Source organism: Triticum aestivum, chromosome 5B (assembly GCF_018294505.1).
Source record: "Triticum aestivum cultivar Chinese Spring chromosome 5B, IWGSC CS RefSeq v2.1, whole genome shotgun sequence".
Classification (NCBI taxonomy): Eukaryota; Viridiplantae; Streptophyta; class Magnoliopsida; order Poales; family Poaceae; genus Triticum; species Triticum aestivum.
The window spans coordinates 305838325-305861663 of record NC_057807.1 but is presented as its reverse complement, the minus strand read 5'-3'; the positions used below and the strand labels follow the sequence as shown (position 1 = coordinate 305861663).

At 44.2% G+C, this 23339-nt stretch overlaps 1 protein-coding gene across 1 annotated transcript; it reads left to right on the top strand.

Annotated features, from left to right (window-relative positions):
- The first annotated feature begins 2419 nt into the window (after nucleotides 1-2419).
- On the top strand, nucleotides 2420-4059 carry LOC123111537 (zinc finger protein CO3). The gene is made up of 2 exons (XM_044532342.1): nucleotides 2420-3239; nucleotides 3484-4059. Exons 1-2 carry the CDS (start codon nucleotides 2616-2618, stop codon nucleotides 3835-3837), a joined length of 978 nt encoding a protein of 325 aa, XP_044388277.1. The 5' UTR covers nucleotides 2420-2615; the 3' UTR covers nucleotides 3838-4059.
- Nucleotides 4060-23339: the final 19280 nt, after the last annotated feature.

Here is a 23339-nt window from a genome sequence, read left to right as displayed (position 1 = left end):
CTCTCCCATACCAGATCACAAGAGGGCGGGGTTTCGGAGGCCTGCTGTCTCACTCCCCGGTGCACGTCAGGAAGCGAGATGGGAAAGAGATAAGCGGCACGATGCTTTGGAATGAGACGAAGAGTAGTAGTACTTGTGAAACAGAGGAGTGACCTCTTATATACGCGAGAAAATTTGAAATTGGCCCTTCATTAGTAGAAGAGAAACTGGTGCAATAAACATCATTAAACAGACGCACTAAACACCATTAAGTAGAGAAGAAACGAGCGCACTAAAAACACATGAAGTGTTTTGTTTCTTCTCCCATTTATGCATCATTCGTTTCAACTTCTTTCTTGCATGATAGAAACAAAGCATCGCATACATGTATTTTTCACACCACCTTGTCAGGCATGAATGGACCACATAAGCCTTTGGGATTTTCCTTGAATTATTGGAAGAAAATATGAATTATTATATGGGCTAGACCCAATAATTCCAACAACAGATATTTCCAATTAGGTAATACTTTAGTTTGCGCCGAAAACACGTGCACACAAAGAAATCTGGGTTCTATATTAGTCGTCACCACTGCTTTACTAACCTAATAAGATTTAATCTGTGAAGGTCGGGCATGTTCGTGCGGATCTGGGGAGGGGGCCATGGAGGGACGCCATAGGGGGTGGTGTGTGGACAGGTGGCGGGAGAGGGATGGGTAGCTCCGATGAGGTCAGGCCGCCCATCGCCGGCACCGATGATGTTGGTCATGGACGAGGTCCGCCCTGCATTTTCACCTCTCCCCGACCTAATTGCTATCGGTCCCTGGTCGATTTGGCCAAGCCGGCTGCTGGCGGCTCTCCGGCAGTAGGGGCCCTGTCTGTTGCTTCTCCTGTGGCCATGGATGGGGATCTAGGATGCTTGGTTCCAGGGCGGTGGACCTGTTGGTGGGAACTGCGGTGTTCATAGGTGGAACTCGTGATTCAGGTGCGACCTAGCTACCATGGCCGTGGGGGTGGCGTGGTGGCTGGGGGTTGACATCTGTGCTAGTGGTGTGATATATGTCGTGTCTTGGCGCATCGTGGGCGGATGTGAAGCATTCTTGCCGGGCGAACACCCTGGTTGGCGTTGGCTGGATCATCGTAGGCGGCATCCATGGACGTCGTCAACTTCGTGGAGTCTCTGTCGTGGCCGCTTCTTGCCCTTCGTCATGCTTCGGGTGAAAATCTTCATCCTTCGAATCGGGTGGTGGTGGCACTTTGGTGTCGTAGTCCTCCTGAAGACACCGCTTTGGCACTCTTGATTCGTCGGGTATCAACTTCGCCTCTTCTTGTTGGCTCGGTTGAGGGCTCCATTGACTCCATGGTGTGCTTTATTGGTCATCCTTTTTCTTCGCGGAGTTGGTGGGGGTTGTAGTTGTTCTCTGGCACCTATGTATCTTGCGTCGGGTGTGTGTGATGTTGTGTTGTGTGGTGGGTTCTGTCGAGTTATAAGTTGATCGTTGTTTTATCTATAAAACAGAGCATAAACCTCTTTAAAAAAATGTGAACGTCCCTAAATCATTGCCCACTTCCTTCTTTGGAATGCTCATCTTCAAACACGCATACCTCTTCTTCTCTTCATCACCACCCAACCAAAATCCTGACATTTGATCTATAATTGCGTTGCATATCCTTTTGGCAATTTATAAAGACTTTTTTTAGAACGCAACTTACAAAGACTGACATGGCATTGCTTTGGCACTCTTGTTTCGCCGGGTATCAACTTCGCCTCTTTGTTGTTGGATCGGTTGAGGGCTCCATTGACTCCATGGTGTGATTTATCGTTCAACCTTTGTCTTCGTAGAGTTGGTGGGGGTTGTACTTGTCCTCTGGCACCTATGTATCTTGCATCGGGTGTGTGTGGGGAGTTGTGTTGTGTGATTGGTTGTGTCGAGTTGTAAGTTGATCGTTGCTTTATCTATAAAACGGAGCAGAAACCTTTTTCGAAAAAACTATGAACATCCCTAAATCGGTGCCCCCTTCCTTATTTGGAATGCTCATCTTCAAACACACAAACCATTTTCTTCCTCTCTCCATCATCACCCAACCAAAATCCTGACATTTGATCTATAATTGCATTGCATATCCCTTTGGTAATTTATAAAGACTTTTTTTCTAGAACGCAGCTTACAAAGACTGACATGGCACAACAGCCTTGACAATGGGAACTTGCAGATAAGATTTGACTAGTCTGCCATGGGAGACCGGCATAGAGACGTGTCGAAAGTGCAAGGCAGCATTGGCCAGGAGCAGCAACCCGTTATCCTGTGGGGCCCACCAAGCCCTCTTAGCCGGTCCCACCGTGAGCGCGCCAGGCCACAAGATAAGGGACCAGGCTCTCTCAGCCGTTCGAACCCCGCGAACGTGTCGCCGCCGGAAATCTCCCGCCGACGTCCCGCCATGCAGACTTGTCTAACTCTCGTCCACAAGACGAAAACCCAACCAGATCAAAACACAAGGCCGCACGCTGCACCCTGCGCTCCAGCTTGTTCACTGCGCGTGATAGAGTCAGACGGAGGTGAGTGAGATACAGGATAAGCGTATATATAGCCCGCCTGAGCGGTGGGTGAACTGGACCAATCGACCTCGCGCGCGGCGATGATCAAGGCCGAGCCGGAGCTTCGTGGCCAGCTGCGCGGCGGCGGCAGCATGCTGCAGCAGCGCTGCGACTCGTGCCGGTCGGCGCCGTGCGCGTTCTACTGCCGCGCCGACTCGGCAGCGCTCTGCGCCGCGTGCGACGCGGACGTGCACTCGGCCAACACGCTGGCCAGCCGCCACCGCCGCGTCCCGATGGGCGCGGTGGCCCCGGCCTCCCCTGCCGGAGGCGCCTTCGTCGTCCGCCCCGGCGGCGTCAACTCCTCCTGGCCCATCCGCGAGGGCCGGAGGTCCTACTACGACGACGGCGAGGGAGAGGGAGATGAGGAGGAAGCGACGTCGTGGTTGCTGCTCGACCCGCTCCGGGGCCCGGAGGGGGATGCGCCGGCGTTCGGCGACGCGCTCGTCGCTGACTTCCTTGACCTCGGGCGAGCAGGCGAGAAGGACGCGTCGGGCAAGGAGTACCGCGGCCACGGTGTGGAGAGCAACGAGGGCAGCCACGAGCTCGTCGTGCCCGGCGAGCCGGTGGCGCAGCTGCATGAGCGGCAGGACTTCACGGCGGAGATGTCGTATGATGCACAAAATTCTAACCATGGGTACGGATTTGGCGCAACATTCCAACGCAGCGTGAGTTACTTGCATGAATTCTATGGACTTGATCTCTATCTAGCAACTGTTGGTTCCCGGCTCCTAGCTACAAGCCTATAAGATCTCCACATAGCTGTTAACAATTTCTAGATATGCAAAACCTTGATCTCAACTCCCTTCTAATGTCACAGTAGGTAACCATGGAAATCTTGAGATCGACCAAGAGTGCTTGATCTCCATGCATGCCCATCTTCTCGTACTTGTCTCATCTTATTATTTCCAGCTTTCAATGTCATCATCACCGGACAACAGTAGCACCGTCCAGGATGTGACCAGCTCGTACATGAGGCGCAGCGAGAGCAGCGTCGACCTCTTCTCAGCGGCGGCGCACATGTCGCCGCAGTTCATGGGCATGGCCATGGACAGGGAGGCCAGGGTGCACCGGTACAGGGAGAAGAGGAAGATGAGGCGGTTCGAGAAGACCATCAGGTACGCGTCGCGGAAGGCCTACGCCGAGACCAGGCCACGGATCAAGGGGCGGTTCGCCAAGCGCGCCGACGCCGACCTCGAGGTGGACCAGTACTTCTCCGCAGCCGTGCTGTCCGACTCCAGCTGCGGCGTTGTGCCGACTTTCTAGGCCGGCTCGGTGGAGAGACCATGAACGTTCCTCCTTCCATGGTCGATCGACGCCTACATGTTGGTTGGCTCTCCTTAATTTGCCGAATATTCAGAAATTTATTGGAGGCGTCAAACCTTCACCTGTAAATATATGGAAAGATGCCGGATAGATCTTTCTTCTTCTTCTACCTATATAAAAAGCTAGTGAACTGACGTCAGATAACAAGCAAATTCACGCGAACGCTTTGGTTGTTGTTGGATGAGGAGCACGAATCTTGAAACAGGCCCGTCGCCACATCAGCTCCGAAGACCGTTCGCTGAAACTGGGCTGAGCGAACACAATCCCAATTACTCCTCGTCGTTCTCGCCTCTATTCCTATTCAGCTGCATTCATCCCCCTCTCTACTTCTCTCTTAGTCCTAACCCCATTCCACATTTACACAATTTCGAGGTGGGCGGTAGCGGTGACGAGACCGAGCTCACCGAGGCAGGATGTGCCGGCGACACCATCGACGACCGCCTCAAGGGATTTCTTCAAGGATGCAAAGGTGGTCCTGGAGGAGACTGCAAAATGAAGGACTTTTAGGGCGGTTCACTTGTGTCAGGCAAAACTGAATTTTGTCACTGAAAATGTGTTGATGGTGGTTTTCGGACGTCACCCCACCACCACTGAAGAGCAAAAATAAAATTTTGATGGTTCCACTTTTTCTGTCACCTAAGATCATAGGTGATGGTTCGAGTTTTGTCACGGAAGTTCATTTTCGGTGACAACCAAGACTATCATCTTTGATCGACCGACTTGTCAGCTAATACCGTTTTCGGTGATGATAATCCGTCACTAACAACTAATGCGTCATGTTTGACCAGTCATCGATTCAGACATATGGGTTGAGTACGATGTGGCTGCTTATATGTGGGTCTTGTGGGTTTTTTTCGCGTGACGGTGGCCGTCACTAACAACAAGTTTCGTCAGATTTGACCAATCAAAGATCCTAACACATGGGCCAAGAATATGATGATGTTGCTAATTACAGGTGGGCCCATACATGGGTGATCTGGTTGCTTGCATTTGCAAGTGGGCCCAGACGTGGCGCCCTGGCTGCTTACATGTGGGTCCATATGCTGGTAACGACATGCATTATCGTCACAGTTTGCATACGCCTATAATTTGGTTTATATTGCATTTTGTTGACAAATTTGAATAAAACTCACAACTTTCGAAAATTAAATATGAATTTGTGAAACAATTAAATTTGAATACAAACTATAAAATTCCACACGGACCATATGAGACATTACAATAATAAACCATGGGACAGAGTAGCGCACATGAAATTAAGCTTTAATTTCATTATGCTGCTCTGGAAGGGCCTTGTTGACAGCTTGAAGTTCTTCATACTGATCTAGAAGGGCTTTTAAATTTCTTCATGGTGCTCTCCAGGGTGATTTTGAAACCTTTAAGTTCATCTTTCCGCTCTCACAGAGCCTTCTTGACAGCTTCAAGTTCTTGTTGGTGCTCTTCTAGGGTTGTCCTGATAGCTTCAAGTTTTTCATGTTGCCCTATCAGAGCCTCCTTGCCAGCTTCAGTTTCTTGTTGCTGCTCTGAAAGGGCCTTCTTGACTACTTTAGGCTCTTCATGCTGCTCTGCTAGGGCCTCCTTGACAACTTCATGTTCTTGTTGCTGCTCTGCCAGGGCCAGGGGCGGAGGCAGGGGTGCGAGCAGGGGTCAGACACCCCCCATCGCCTCGTCCCCCCTATGATTTTTCGTCTAGGTATACTAGTTTCAGTAGTCTGTACGTATACATCTGACGCTAATGGGCTAACATAATAATGTTTTACCCATGCCCAACGCAAGAAATCATATTTGAAGCCTTATCGCTAGTTGTACGCATCAGAAAAAGGGATTAGGTGAAGACGTGAGATCGGCTAGTCAGTTCCCTATCCTTCACGCAATTTTGTTCGTGGGCATCGTGATTTCTAGGTCAGATGGCTCCGTACGTCATCGCCCGTCGCCTCTCAGCTCTCACTATTTCCGCCGCTGTGGGCAGGGCTGATGGCCCTCTACTTCAGCGGTGATTGAATCCAGGATAGTGTTCATTATAGTTTGTTTACTTTGTCATCATCATGCATCCCAAAATCAACTTCAAGGAACCAAGGAACGTCATCGGTAAGTTATAATATTTTTGAATTAGTACAATTTCTTTGAAGATAATGATTTAATTTTAATCGCTCAGATAAGGTAGGATTATAGTTTAGGAATCTAATTTTACTCATTGTTTAATGTTTCAACAAATGAAGGATAAAGAGAAAGAATACAAGAAAAACAATTTCGTTTTTCAAACACAATTCTTCTACCTCAAATATTACAGAAAATGCAAATCCAGCAACCCGTTGTAGATAATAATTCCAACCACAATCCAGTCGATATGCTACTGAAAAATGTAAGTATTTTACATATTACCAGATATATGTTGCCATAAATTCATATCAATTCTACTTTGAGACTACAATCTTATGTTGTGTCTCTTGAACGATTATTATCTTTCTCGCCCCCTCATGTCTAAATCCTGGATCTACCCCTGGCAGGTCATTCTTGACTGCTTCAGCTTCTTCATGCTACATCTTGATAGATCCATTTTATTTTAGCTGGGCTACTAGACTTGCATTTAACTCAACATTTGTGAATTCCAACTTTCTCTATATAAATCATATATCCAGGTTACAACATATTGAATGATTGGTTTAATAGTTAGGTATGAAGGAATTTTAAAATATAGATGTATTTTGGCAATATATGATGATACAATAAACAAAGATAGTATATCGAATCTTCTATATCTAAATAGCTATCCCCCACTAGCCTATTTCTCTCAACATGCAAGTATGCCCCTCATCATTCAATATGCATGGAGAAAGGTTCACCACAACATGCAATCATGCATAATAAAAAGCCACCTCGACATGCAAATGTGCATAAGAATTTACATTCTATTATGGTATTTACATTATACAATAATCAAACACTACAAATCATATTTGTTTTCATCTTTACTTCTCATATTATTACTCCAAATATTCATGTTCCATACTACCAATTCTAACCGAATATATTGCGAAACATTCCTGCAACAACGTGCGTGGGATCGTCCAGTTAAACAAAGTGTTTACAAGAGAAAAAAGTGTGCTGACTAACCGGTTCAACCTGCTTTCTCTTTGATGTGCTGGAGCTTTGTATACCCTTTGTTTATTCGTTCAATTTTGTAACAACAACATGCCTACTATTATGTATTTGAAGACATTAGATTATAATCTACAATTTTGACTACCTTTGCATGTAACAGTACTCATCATAGATGAAGAGTTTGCATGACTGTTGTCCTCTACATCTTTAACCATATATTTAGCAAACATCTTAGCAATTCCAGACATGTCAACATGCGCTTTCAAAAACACTTTGAGCATTATCAAAATTTTAGATTATTTACATCTCATTTGCTAGTTTAAACTTTCCTCTCTGCATTGGACATGTATTTGGCTGTACTATGTTTTATAATGTGTTGATGTAGAAGCATGTTCCTCACATGTTCATGGTGAATCTTAGAGATTTGTGATGCATAATATTTTCGTTTGTGCATGTAACTTCAATAATAAAAAAGAATCATGTTAAATGTCATGAGTGTTTACATATGCTATCATGTTGTCGATTGTAATGCCATAGCTTGAGATCCTACATACTTTTTGCCGATAACCAATAATTGTCACACCTTGTGACCCCCTTGCAACAACATAAATCCAAATGTGTTTTATCATTTCTAATCATGATCCATACCACATGGTATGATACTAGTGAGTGTTTTGTTGGGAGACAACAAAATTTTGGAGCAACTACCATGCGACTGATGTATTTTACATCACCTATTGGAGCATTGACTATTTTATATCATTTATGGAGTTGAAGGTTTTTGGTGATGTAAAAATGCAGTTTTAGGTGATGTATATTTTACTCGAACTACAATTTAGTGATGTAAATACATCATCTATTGAAGATGCTCTAATAATGTGTGTCTTGAATGAGATGACTAAGGCAATTAAAGTTATGTTCCTCTAGAAAAAGGTAGAGAATTACTAGTTGCGATGGCTAAGGACAACTCCAATGGTGATTGCCTATTGGACATCACCATATCATCTTCGTAGACACGTTCAAATGTGCCACATTTAACGGACAGGGCGCCGGTCATCTAACTATAGTCATCAAATTCGGACAATGAGCTATCGCTGGCAGTGAGCCAGGTGAATCAAGAGAAAAAATTAAGTGAAACACATGGATGGTGTGGGAGGTGTGGTCCAACTAACCGTGGGCAGACGTCCAGCCTCCTCCAAACTTTCCCTGTTTGGTGTAGGTTTAAGAAAACTTGGACATCAATTAAAAAAGAGAGAAAACTTGGACGTAACCAACTGATTGGCCAACACCACAAAGGTGGATTATTCTTTTCCTGACAACGTATCCATCAATACACTTCCTCACACATGATGGTAATCCACCACCACTTACGAGATGGCATACAGCTGTGTTGGCGATCACTAGTAACTACCACGAGGTGAATCTTAACCGGAACGCCACTAGTGCATCAAGGTGGATGAAACCTGATCTTAGATTTGTTAAGGTACATGTAGACATTGTTTTTTTGCGATGAGGGGGTGGGAGCAACAACAACAGTTATTAGATATGGCAAATGAAACTTTCTAGCTACGCAGTGCAAATACATAATACATACATCTGATGCAATGATGGCCGAAGCAATGGCCCTGAGGGATGGGCTTATCTTTGCAAACTTGTTGGGGTTCCTGTCGATATCAAAACCGGCGGATCTCGGGCAGGGGATCCCGAACTGTGGACTTTGGATCGATGGTGAACAAGGGACGTGTGACACATTATTTACCCCGGTTCGGTCCCTCTCTAAGAAGTAAAATCCGACGTCCTACTTGATTATATTGCTTGTGTATATGAGGATTACAGAGTTGATCTACCATGACATCAGATTAACTAAACCCTAGGCTAATAGGATTGTGGATGTTCTCTTTTTTCTATGTGGACTAAACCCTCTAGTTTATATAGACACCAGGGGTACTAGGGTTTACATATAGTCGGTTACATAGAAGGATCAATGACGCTGAGTCTTCCACCTTGACTTGGGGTACACACCAAGGAATTAAAACATCTTCGGTCTGGATACAACGCGGCTCAACTGTTCGGCCCACGAGAGATAGGACGACCCACCGAGGACCCCCTAGTCCAGGACTCCCTCAGTAGCCCCCGAACTAGCCTCCATCGCCAGCTTTCCGCATCCTTCGCATCTGAAGACTCCGGCTTACAAGTGAGTTCCCTCCTTTTGAGTATTCAGAACGACCTCATATGGTTAAGTCTTCAGGAGGCACATGGTCTAATCCAACCACGTGCTGATCCACACTAAATATGGACTCCGGGCCAACAGCTCCTACTTAACCTCGAAGGCCAACGACTCAAACATATGAAGTGCCGGTAACTAACATTTTTCAGCGAAGGGTCGCCGCCGGCCATAAACATGAGAACTCGATGCGTGGTTCGAGGCAATCCATCTAATGACACGTCCCATCGAGGCGTAGATCGTGTTCTGATTTTCAAGGGATTTGACCAATGATTCCCAGTATCCCACTCACGCATAAAGTCACGAGTATATCAGGAAGTAGCGAGGCTAGAGGCGCGTTTAAAGGACTCTTGGTATCACGACTGCTTATAAAAAGAGACCGGCCGTAGTTATCTTCTCACGCTTTTTTCCTCCTCTCGCCACTACTTTTTTCAATCCACAGAGCTCAAGCGCTCCAATCCACCTTTCCCCCAGGGCTCCCCTCCCCTGATACTTGACGAGGGTCGGATCTGGTGTGGGAGGCAAGTGGGAGGCCTCGATCGTCACCAACAAAGATATCGAGGATCTGAAGTGCGCCGGCTACCTTCTGGCCGCCGTCGTTCACCGAGCCCAAGAAGTAAGCCAGGTCATCCCCACACCATTGCCCAGCGAGAGGGTGGTGTTCGTCCCCCACTTCGTCCGAGGACTAGGCTTCCCGCTTCACCCCGAACTCTATCCTCCACATCTCGGCCTTCATCATCATTTGCGAGGCTTTTCTTCGGGTCCAACCGCACTTCGGCCTATGGCTGAAAGTTTTCAAAGTGAAGCCAAAGATTGTAGATGGCCAGCAGGCAGACTGCAGGGTGATACATTTCCAACGTATCTATAATTTTTGATTGTTCCATGCTATTATATTATCTGTTTTGGATGTTTTATGTGCATTAATATGCTAATTTATAATATTTTTGGGACTAACTTATTAACCTAGAGCCCAGTGCCAGTTTCTGCTTGTTCCTTGTTTTTGACTTTCTCAAAAAAGGAATATCAAACGGAGTCCAAACGGAATAAAAATTTCATGATGATTTTTCTTGGACCAGAAGACACCTACGTGACTTGGAGAGAGGGCCAGAAGAGTCCCGAGGAGGCCACGAGCCCTTAGGGCGTGCCCCAGGGGTGGCGCGCCCCTAGCTTGTGGGCCCCTCGGGAGTCCCCTAACCCTAGTTCCACCTCTATATATTCTCAAACATTCCCAAAAAATCAGAAGAGTCCACAAAAATACATTTCCGCCGCCGCAAGCTTTTGTTCTTGTGAGATCCCATCTTGGGACCTTTTCCGGCGATCTGCGGGAGGGGGATTTGATCATGGAGGGCCTCTACATCAAGCTTGCTGCCCTAGCGATGATGTGTGAGTATTTACCACATACCTATGGGTCCATGGCTAGTAGCTAGATGGTTTCTTCTCTCTCTTTGATCTTCAATACCATGTTCTCCTCGATGTTCTTGGAGTTCTATCTGATGTAATATTCTTTTGCGGTGTGTTTGTCGAGATCTGATGAATTGTGGGTTTATGATCAGATTATCTATGAATATGATTTGAGTCTCCTCTGAACTCTTTTATGCATGATTTAAATAGCTTTGTATTTCTCTCTGATCTATTGATTTGGTTTGGCCAACTAGATTGATCTATCTTGCAATGGGAGAGGTGCTTTGTGATGGGTTCAATCTTGCAGTGTCCTCAACTAGTGACATAGTAGGGGTAGTGTCGTGGATTTGACATGGCAGATGCCCTTGTGAAAGGACTTAGGTGTGGAGCCATCACAACATAGGTTATCTCAAAGGGTTTGAACAGGACAAAGGACAGAAAGGGTTTACCCAGGTTCGGCCCCACTCAATGAGGTAAAAGCCTACTTATGCTCTTGTTTCTTATTGCTTGGGTATCGATTACAAGGGCGCAATTACGCTTGACCTAGATATCGATGGGTTGTCTCTTAAGTTAACCTGTCGCCGAGTCTTCGCCTTTATATACACAGGTCAAGGCCCGGTGGCTTACCAGATTCCGAGCTGGATCACACAACGTGACCAGCCAGGTTTCTAAGTCGCCTTGCCTTACCAGGCAAGCCACAACATGGCGATTCATACGTCCGAGTCTTGGGCCGCCACCAGGCCCGCTCTTGAGCCGCCATCTTCACACTTGTCTTCTTGGGCTTACTTGGGCCTTCTTTGTTGAGTCACCAATGGTGTAACCCGACCCCTCCTAGGTGGGTCACACCTCAGGGTTATATCCCCAACATTAGGCCCCAGGTTGACTTGAACTTGTTCATGTCAATCTTCATCACTTTAGTTGGAGAGTCATCTTTCCAAAGCTTAACCTTGAATAAAACATTGTAACCCGCCATGATCCATGTGAATAAATTTATAAAAAATCCATGACATCACAACGAATCTTTTGCATCAACTGGTCATCCGAGAATCGAGGCACCTGCACCGTTGAGATAACCACGATGCCTCCTTGATTTTTGCGCCTGCCATTTCACTATTCACCTTTTCCCTTATAAATAAGCATGGGGGGTCCTTTTTCAACTTTAGCCCCGTCCCTCTCTCTTCTTTGTCTTCCTCGCACTGACTGCCGCAGTCGACCTTCACCAACATCTCCAACCTGGCCGCTGCATCAACCTGATTTTGACCAGAGATTGCAGTGCCCGCCGACTACTCATGAACATCACCAGGTAGCCGCTTCTCCTCACCTCCAATCTGCATTAGGTTGCCCTAGTTCATCGGTGGTCGCTGTGTTCATCCGAGTTCGTCATAGCTTTTTTTTCACCAACGCTTAGTTCAATTCCAAAGAAGTACAGAAGTTGTGCGGTAGCAGTTTTTAGCACTTGTTTCCAATCATAGATTCATTCTTCTCTTCTGATATTCAATCCCGAGCACACTAGTTCTTCCATGATGTTTTAGGTTTAGCCATTTCCTTCTGTTTTCTGAATTGCTGTAGATCCGTAAATATAGCTGCAAACTTGCGGAACCTGTTTGCCCTTCACTTAGCAAAATATCAACTATCTTGATTTGATAATCATCTAACCCGCCATTTTTTGTTTGTGCGGCTTAAATTACAACCTCTGTAACCCGCCAGAACTTTAGCCGGCTTAATCATAATGCATGATTTGTCCGAAAATCCAGAACCTTGTATGATCCGTCGGCAATGTTGGCCGGTTCATACTTATCAATTTAATCATGATCTTGTAATCCACCAGGGAATAGATGACTTAAACATGACTTTTGTAATTATTGGGCGGTTCTTCATCACAATATTGACCTGCCACACTTTATTCTTAGGCTTCCACTGTCAAAAATGACTAAAACCACCACCTCTTGTGATTGGATTGCCTCTACTGTCATTGAACAAACTCTCAAGGAGTATGTTGAGATGGGCGGTTTACCAGCCAAAGACATCATCCACTGGCGAGTTCCAGGAGCCGAAGTCCCTCCTCAACCTAAAGAATGCGAGGTTATAGTCTTTGCAGATCACCTCCTCCGTGGTTTTTCACCACCCGGGTCGAAATTCTTTAGGGATGTTCTGAACTTCTACAAGTTACACCCCCAAGATATCGGCCCCAAGTCTGTTTCCAACATATGCAACTTCCAAGTCTTTTGGGAGGTGCACCTTCAAGAAGAGCCCAAAATTGATCTATTGTAGGATCGAAATTATGTCTAGAGGGGGGGGATTAGACTACTTGACCAAATAAAAATCTAGCCTTTTCCCAATTTTAAGTCTTGGCAGGTTTTAGCAACTTAGCACTAGTCAAGCAATCAACCTACACATGCAATTCTAAGAGTATAGCAGCGGAATGTAAATCATTTCATATGAAGGTAAATGGGAGGAGTTTAGAGGGAGCAAACACAATGTAGACACGGAGATTTTTGGAGTGGTTCTGATAGGTGGTGCTATCGTACATCCATGTTGATGGAGACTTCAACCCACGAAGGGTAACGACTGCGCGAGTCCACGGAGGGCTCCACCCACGAAGGGTCCACGAAGAAGCAACCTTTTCTATCCCACCATGGCCATCGCCCACGAAGGACTTGCCTCACTTGGGTAGATCTTCACGAAGTAGGCGATCTCCTTACCCTTACAAACTCCTTGGTTCAACTCCACAATCTTGATGGAGGCTCCCAAGTGACACCTCACCAGTCTAGGAGACACCACTCTCCAAAAGGTAATAGATGGTGTGTTGATGATGAACTCCTTGCTCTTGTGATTTAAATGATAGTCTCCCCAACACTCAACTCCCTCTCACAGATTTTGCTATAGACGAAAGATGATTTGAGTGGAAAGCAACTTGGGGAAGGCTAGAGATCAAGAATCTTGTGTTTGGATTGGAATGTCTTGGTCTCCACACATGAGTAGGTGGTTCTCTCTCATAAAATGAGTAGTGGAAGCGTAGGCACGTTCTAATGGATCTCTCCACAAATGGAGAATGGGTGGAGGGGTATATATAGCCTCCACACAAAATCTAATCGTTACACACAAATTCCCAAACTCGTTGAGACCGAATAGTGAAACTCGGTCAGACCGATTCAGTTTAAAATGTGAACGTTAGGCTTTTCGGTGGGACTGACAACATCAACACGATGGGACCGATGTGCTAGGGTTAGGGCATAACTTGATCTCGTTGAGACCGATCACATGAACTCGGTGGGACCGATTTCAGTAATAGGCAACCAGAGAGTTGGTCAGGCAAACTCGGTGGGACCGATCGCTCATTTTGGTGAGATCGAAACATTATGAAAAGGAAACACAGAGTTTGCATTGCAAACTCAATGTTACTAATCGCTCATTTCGGTTAGACCAAAACATTACGAAGGAGAGTTTGCAATCCCATCTCGGTGAGACCGAGATCCCTATCGGTAAGACCGAACTGATTAGGGTTTCTGGCAGTGGCTATGTCAAATGAACTCGGTGGCGCAGGATAGATCAAATCGGTGGGGCCGAGTTTGACTTTAGGTTTAGGACATATGTGGAAATGAGAAAGTTGTTGAGGGCTTTTGGAGCATATCACTAAGCATTTTGAGCAAGTAAGCCATTAAGCAACACCTCATCCCCTTTTAATAGTATTGGCTTTTCCTATGGACTCAATGTGATCTTGGATCATTAAAATGAAAATGTAGAGTCTTGAGCTTTTGCCAATATGTGTCCTTAGCATTTTGAGGGGTCCACATCTCTAGTCCATGCCATGCCAATCATTGAACTTTCTGAAATGATCATCTTGAAAGGGTATTAGTTCAATGAGCTATATGTTGTTTAGAATTACCAAAACCACCCAGGGATTAGTTGCACTTTCAATCTCCCCCTTTTTGGTAATTGATGACAACATATACATCAAAGCTTCGACAAATGATTAAAAGAATGAAATACATCATCGCTTGAGAAGTATGTGATAAGCAAGAGCTCCCCCTAAATTTGTGCATTATTTAAATTTTGCTTTTGAAAGAAAATGCATAATCGATTAGGATCATGGGTTACTCTTCCATGGCACATACATCTTGGTGGAGCGCTCAAAATGATATAATATGGAATATGCACTCATCACCAAGACAAAGTGTGAATGATCATACATAAGAGACAGAGTTACCTTCTGTGATATGGAGTATCAATACTACTCCCAACAGATATTCGGGTTACACGCCTTTCCTCATGATTTACGAAGCAGAGGCGGTTCTCCCTAGTGACATCCATCATGACTCGCCCTGCGTGGCGGCTTACGTTGAAGCTAATAATGAACAAGCACATCAGGATGCACTTGACCTGTTAGACAAGGAGCGTGACCTTGCGGTGGCTTGCTTGGCGATTTACCAACAAGACCTGCGCCGTTACCACAGCCGCTGGGTTAAGTCCAGAACCTTTTAGGAAGGTGATTTGGTGCTCCAGCTCATCCAGGATCAAACTGATATGTATAAGTTATCCCCACCTTGGGAAGGACCCTTTGTGGTCAGCAAGAACCTGAACAATGGGTCATACTACCTTATCGATATTCGCGAGCACAAGGACTCACGTAAGTCGGACGAGGAGACCCGCCGGCCGTGGAATATTGCTCATATTCGGCCTTACTATACTTGAGCCACCGGCTCTTATGATGTACATATTTTGGATGATGTATATATTATGATGATTATAATAAAGCAGGGTCTTTGTTGTTTCATCTTCGACAATCATGCGTTTTCGTCATCATAATTTCAAAGACCAAATGGGGGCTTGATCGTATTCGAATCATAGCTATTAACCCCTTTTGGCCGGCTTCCTGGTCGTAATCAAACCATAGTAGTAAACATTTTGATCATTTGGGGGCTTGGTCGTAGTCGAATCACAGCTATTAACCCCTTTTGGTCTGGCTTATTGATCGTATTCGAATCATAGCCGTTAAACAATTTGATCATTGGGGGCTTGATCGTATTCGAATCATGGCTATTAACCCCATTGGTCCAGCTTCCTGGTCGTATTCGAACCATAGCCATAAACACTTAGATCACTTGGGGGCTGGATCGTATTCGAATCATAGCTATTAACCCCGCTTGGTCTGGCTCATGGTCGTATTCGAATCATAGCCGTTAAATACTTTGGTCACTGGGGGCTTCCTGATCATATTCGAATCATAGCTGTCGGTACCCCTTTGATCGGCACAATGACAAAAACCATTTGGGGGCTTCGTGATTGTATTCGAATCATAACTGTTAACCCTTATGGTCCAGCTTCCTACTCGTATTCGAAGCATAGCCTCCCTTTTGACATTTGGCTTGATTTCTTGAAGTTTTTCCGGTTCTTCTTGATACTATCTTGCTTTTTTGGTTTAAAGTAATTCCGGCCATGCAACCTTTACTTTCACAGCTCATATTTGAAGCTTACCCGTGGTTTCTATTACCCGGCTTAATAAGAGGCGACAAGCCGCCCATACATGATGATATCCAACACTTGGAAATATTGGCCTCTAAAAAGCTTTGGGTGCTCACCCTTACTGCACAGGTATCGTAAACCGGCAGTACAATTCAATATCCAGTACAAAAAAATACACTTCCATGATAATACGTGTTTGTCACAGTAGGTCGTGTTTTGTCATGCATGTACATCCATGACGATTTTATGACAGAATCAAGATAGTCATAGCTGTGTTGTCGTAGAAGTGTTCCATGACATTACCAAAATTATCATCACGGAAGTGTCCACTTCCATGAAGATAAATCGTGCATCACAGAAGTGCTTTCGTCAAGGTTGACCGACACGTGGCATCCACCGTAACGGAACACCGTTAAGCTATCGGGTCCGGTTTTGGATCCGGTAACCCGTTAACAGCGGGACCAATGGGAAATTTCCACATGTAAAATTCTAATTGGCTGGAGGGAACACCTGTCAGCTCGTCAGTGGGCCAGATGCCGCCCGTCCATTGGAGGAGACATGCCTATGATACGTCGACATGTGGCGGGGCCCAACAGAGGCCCATATAGGTTAAAAGGCCGGCCCAGTCAAAGGCCCGTAGTACTTACTCAGGTACTAGTGGGCCATCCCAATAATGGCCTGTTTAATAAAGGCCCATTTACGGCCCGAAGCCAGATCTAGCCCGTTAATTGTTCGCCGAATATTTGGGCCCAATTACAGCCCAGTGACTTTCGTCCTGTTAGAGGCCCGATGTAGACATGGACCCATTTCAGCCCGGTGTGACTTTTGGCATGTTAGAGGCCCGATGTAGACATGGGACCATTTCAGCCCGGTGTGACTTTCGGCCTTGGAATCGCCCGTGCCGTCGGGCCATATATGGTCTGACGGGACATCAGGCCCACTAACGAACCGTGATAAAGGTGGCAACAGTTAAGCCCAACGTGACTTTGGGCCTCTTAAAGGCCCTTCGTATAATTCGGCCCGTTGATGCCTGTACTAAGCTTTCAGCCTCTTAAAGGTCCATGATATCAGTGGGACAACTAAGGCCCGAGATATGTTTCGGCCTGGTAACGGCCCGTGATATAACTGGGCCCAAAAAGGCCCGTTCTGCATTTCAGCCTGCTGAAGGCCTGTCGACGACTAGTGAAAATTGGGGTCCAACATGCATTTCGGCCTGCTAAAGGCCCATGGTTTCATCTAGGCCGTAACAGGCCAGTACAATATTCGGCTTGTTAATGGCCCAACGCTACCTGGGCCAAACTAAGCGCCGGGTCCACAAAAGGCCCAACTAAAATATAGGCCGGTGTAAGTTGTGGGCCTGGCGCAAAGTGTGAAGGCCCCAATCATTCAGGCCCAAGAAAGATGCAGGCCGGCCTAATTGTGGCCCGCTAAAAACCAGGCCCGTTAGAGGCGAATGTTTCGGCCCAGTGGACTGCATCAGAATTTTTTTCAGATAGCGAATGATGGCAACAACTAGTAGGAATTAAGAACAAACCTACTCTATACAATACAGAAATTACGGCATATTAACTAAGAACAAACCTACACTACACAATAAAGGATTTATGGTATATTACATCCACTGGGCATTGAAGTTCGCCACCAGTGATCATAAAGCGCAAAGAAGAAGCAGATTAAAAAAACTGGGGACCATTGCAGCGTAACGAAATAATACTGAACCAAGACCACTTCCAAGACAGTTCAAGAAAGGTTAGCCTTGCACGGGAACTGCTGCGCAAGCTGCTGAGCAAGGCTGTGAGACCGGCCTAGCATGTCGGTCATAGCTTCCAGGTGTATCTGTTTAGCTATGAGGTTCTCATTGGTGTTCTCTGCAATCTTTCTTAGAGATAGGACTTCAAGTCGAAGTTCAATTGCAGAATGCCTTTCTACTAGAACTTGGGACTGAAGAAGTTGAACTGATTCAGACACCAAATTCTGTGAGCTTGTCTGACTGCTAGTCTCAAGTAACTTGAACACTGCATCAAGACAAGACTTTGGGGTTGTCTCGCTATCTTCAAGATGCTTTGCCTTCTTTGCTGCAATATATGTTGGGTTTGTCTCACAGCCTTCAGCTGACTTGTGCATGCCATCAGTTATATCACCCTGAAACAAAGCAGAGAGATGATAGGTTTTGCATGTGTATAAACAAATATGATAACTGTGTTGTCAATTCCATACAATTTCAAATTAGAAAATAAAGAGTAAGTTCAAAATATCAATATCATAATTTGGCATTGTTCATAATGCGGGGAGCTCCACAACACTATTGGATTACCATGTCAACATAACAAGCATAGATGAAGGGCAAAGAAAATCATTGACCTATTTTGGTTAATGTGCATGGCATGTTGTTCATATCATTGCTACCTCTTGAGCACTGCGTTGTATTTCCCCGAAGAGGAGAGGATGATGCAGCAAAGTAGCATAAGTATTTCCCTCAGTTTTTGAGAACCAACGTATCAATCCAGTAGGAGACCACGGACAAGTCCCTCGTACCTACACAAAATGATAACTACTTGCAATCAACGCGATTAGGGGTTGTCAATCCCTTCACGGTCACTTACGAGGGTGAGATCTGATAGAGATGATAAATAATATTTTTGGTATTTTTGATAGATAGATGCAAAGTGAAAAGTAAAAGGCAAAGTAAAAACAAAGCAAGTAAATAAGGTAATGGAGATTGATATGATGAGAATAGACCCGGGGGCCATAGGTTTCACTAGTGGTTTCTCTCAAGAGCATAAGTATTCTACGGTGGGTGAACAAATTACTGTTGAGCAATTGACAGAACTGAGCATAGTTATGAGCATATCTAGGCAATGATCATGTATATAGGCATCACGTCCAATACAAGTAGATCGAAACGATTTTGCATCTACTACTATTAATCCACTCATCGACCGCTATCCATCATGCATCTAGAGTATTAAGTTAAAAACAGAGTAACACCTTAAGCAAGATGACATGATGTAGAGGGATAAATTCATGCAATATGATAAAAACCCCATCTTGTTATCCTCGATGGCAACAATACAATACGTGTCTTGCAACCCTTTTTGTCACTGGGTAAGAACACCGCAAGATTGAACCCAAAGCTAAGCACTTCTCCCAATGCAAGAACTACCAATCTAGTTGGCCAAACCAAAAAGGATAATTCGAAGAGACTTGCAAAGATAACTCAATCATACATAAAAGAATTCAGAGAAGAATCAAATATTTTCCATAGATAATACTGGATCATAAACCCACAATTTATCGGTGTCAACAAACACACCGCAAAAAGAAGATTACATCGAATAGATCTCCATGAGAGAGGGGGAGAACATTGTATTGAGATCCTAAAAGAGAGAAGAAGCCATCTAGCTACTAGCTATGGACCCGAAGGTCTGAAGTAAACTACTCACACTTCATCGGAGGGGCTATAGTGTTGATGTAGAAGCCCTCCGTGGTGGATGCCTCCTCTGGCGGAGCTCCGGAATAGGCCCCAAGATGGGATCTCGTGGATACAGAAGGTTGCGGCGGTGGAATTAGGTTTTTGGCTCCTGTTCTGATCGTTTGGGGGTACGTAGGTATATATAGGAGGAAGGAGTACGTCGGTGGAGCAATAGGGGGCCCACGAGGGTGGAGGGCGCGCCTGGGGGGGGGGGGAGGGCGCGCCCCCCTACCTCGTGCCTTCCCTGTTGGTTGCTTGATGTAGGGTCCAAGTCTCGTGGATCATGTTCGGTGAGAAAATCATGTTCCCGAAGGTTTAATTCCGTTTGGATTCCGTTTGATATTCCGTTTCTTCGAAACACCGAAATAGGCAAAAAACAGCAATTCTGGGCTAGGCCTCCGGTTAATAGGTTAGTCCCAAAAATAATATAAAAGTGGAAAATAAAGCCCAATATAGTCCAAAACAGTAGATAAAGTAGCATGGAGCAATCAAAAATTATAGATATGTTGGAGACGTATCAGGCATCCCCAAGCTTAATTCCTGCTCATCCTCGAGTAGGTAAATGATAAAAAAAGAATTTTGGATGCGGAGTGATACTTTGGCATAATTTCAATGTAAATCTTCTTAATTGTGGTATGAATATTCAGATCCGAATGATTCAAGACAAAAGTTCATATTGACACAAAAATAATAATACTTCAAGCATACTAATCAAAGCAATCATGTCTTCTCAAAATAACATGGCAAAAGAAAGTTCATCCCTACAAAATCATATAGTTAGGCTATGCTTCATTTTCGTCACACAAAGATGTTCCCAACTTCTATACCCCCGATGACAAGCCAAGCAATTGTTTCATACTTAAATAATCTCAAACTTTTTCAACCTTCACGCAATACATGAGCGTGAGCCATGGATATAGCACTATGGGTGGAATAGAATATGATGATAGGGATTGTGTGGAGAAGACAAAAAAGGAGAAAGTCTCACATTGACGAGGATAATCAACGGGCTATGGAGATGCCCATTAATTGATGTCAACATGAGGAGTAGGGATTGCCATGCAACGGATGCACTAGAGCTATGAATGCTCAACAAAAGAAAACTAGTGGGTGTGCATCCAACTTGCTTGCTCACGAAGACCTAGGGCATTTGAGGAAGCCCATCGTAGGAATATACAAGCCAAGTTCTATAATGAAAAATTCCCACTAGTATAAAAAGGACTACTTATGAGACTCACTACATGAAGAACAAGGTGCTACTTTGAAGCACAATATATGAGACTCACTACATGAAGAACCAGGTGCTACTTTGAAGCACAAGTGTGGAAAAAGAGATAGTAGCATTGCCCTTTTTATTTATTTTCTTTTTCTGTCCTTTTTTTGGGCAATGCTCTAATAATGATGATCATCACACTTCTATTGATTACAACATAAGGATTACAACTCAAAACTTAGAGAAAGATATGACTCTATATGAATACCTCCGGCGGTGTACCGGGATGGTGCAATGAATCAAGAGTGACACATATGAGAAATAATGCATGATGGCTTTGCCACAAATACGATGTCAACTACATGATCATGCGATGGCAATATCACAAAAGTAATGTATGTCATGATGATGATGATGGAAGTTGCATGGCAATATATCTCGGAATGGCTATGGAAATGCCATGATAGGTAGGTATGGTGGCTGTTTTGAGGAAGATATAAGGAGGTTTATGTGTGATAGAGCATATCGTATCACGGGGTTTGGATGCACCGGCAAAGTTTGCACCAACTCTCAAGGTGAGAAAGGGCAATGCACGGTACCGAAGAGGCCAGCAAAGGCGGAAAGGTGAGAGTGCGTATAATCCATGGACTCAACATTAGTCAAAAGAACTCATATACTTATTGCAAAAATTTAGAAGCCATAAAAAATTCAAGTACTACGTGCATGCTCCTAGGGGGATAGATTGGTAGGAAAAGACCATCGCTCGTCCCCGACCTCCACTCATAAGGACGCACAAGCCAGGTACACTTCATGTTTCAAATTTGTTACACAACTTTAACCATACGTGCATGCTACGGGACTTGCAAACTTCAACACAAGAATTTCTCAAATTCATAATCACCCAACTAGCATGACTTTGATATTATCACCTCCATATCTCAAAACAATTATCAAGCATCAAACTTATCTTAGTATTCAATTCACTCAAAAGAAAGTTTCACATATCTTGAACACCAAGTATATTAACATTAAGCAAATTACCATGCTATTAACGACTCTCAAAATAATCTAAGTGAAGCATGAGAGATCAATAGTTTCTTTAAAACAAATCCACCACCATGCTCTAAAAGATCTAAGTGAAGCACTAGAGCAAAAATTATCACGCTCAAAAGATAAAAGTGAAGCACTATGAGCAAAACTATCAAGCTCAAAAGATATAAGTGAAGCACATAGAGTATTCTAGCAAATTCCAAATCATGTATGGCTCTCCCAAAAGATGTGTACAGCAAGGATGATTGTGGTAAACTAACTAGCAAAGACACAAATAATACAAGACGCTCCAAGCAAAACACATATCATGTGGTGAATAAAAATATAGCTCCAAGTAAATTACCGATGGAAGTGGATGAAAGAGGGGATGCCTTCCGGGGCATCCCCAAGCTTTGTCTTTTTGGTGTCCTTGGATTATCTTGGGGGTGCCATGGGCATCCCCAAGCTTAGTCTTTTGCCACTCCTTGTTCCATAATCCATCAAAAGAATTCACCCAAAACTTGAAAACTTCAAAACACAAAACTCAACAGAAATCTCGTGAGCTTCGTTAGAGAAAGAGAACAAAAGACTACTTCAAGGTACTGTAATGAACTCATTATTTATTTATATTGGTGTTAAACCTACTTTATTCCAACTTCTCTATGGATTATAAACTATTTTATTAGCCATAGATTCATTAAAATAAGCAAACAACACACGTAAAACAAAATCTGTCAAAAACAGAACAGTCTGTAGCAATCTGTAACTAACACAAACTTCTGGAACTCTAAAAATTCTACCAAAATAGGAATTCCTGGACAATTTGTTTATTGAACAGCATAAAAAATAATCAACGCAAAATGACGTTCCTGTGATTTAACAAAATTATATTCGTGCGTGCAAAGTTTCTGTTTTTCAGCAGAATCAAATCAACTATCATCGTAGGTTATCCTATAGGTTCTACTTGGCACAAACACTAATTAAAACATAAAACCACATCCAGACAGAGGCTAGATGTATTATTTATTCCTAAACAGAAGCAAAAACAAAAAAATACTAAATAAAATTGGGTTGCCTCCCAACAAGCGCTATCGTTTAACGCCCCTAGCTAGGCATAAAAGCAAGGATAGATCTAGGCAGTGCCGTAGTAATAAGATAGATCGGTGAAAATCAATTCATATTCTCTACATTCGGCAGCAAGTTTTATTTGAGGCAAGCAAAATTAATCAAAAGGGCTAAATTTAATGGGGCAAAAATCCCCAAGATCAATTTTAGGAGGTATAGGTTCCTCTTTCGGCCCTTCATAATGCACAACCAATTCATCATTATAAGCATTCTTTTGACAAAACCTTGTGAGTCTACACTCAAGAGAGTATCCTAACTCATTATTTCGAATAGCCAAATCATCATTAAGTTCGGAGATTCTATCAATTAAAATATTGATTGACACCTTTTTTCTAAGGTTTTCATTGAAAGCAACAAAATCAAGAGATTGAAAACGCATAATTTCTTCTTGATCAAAGAGGATAGATTCTATG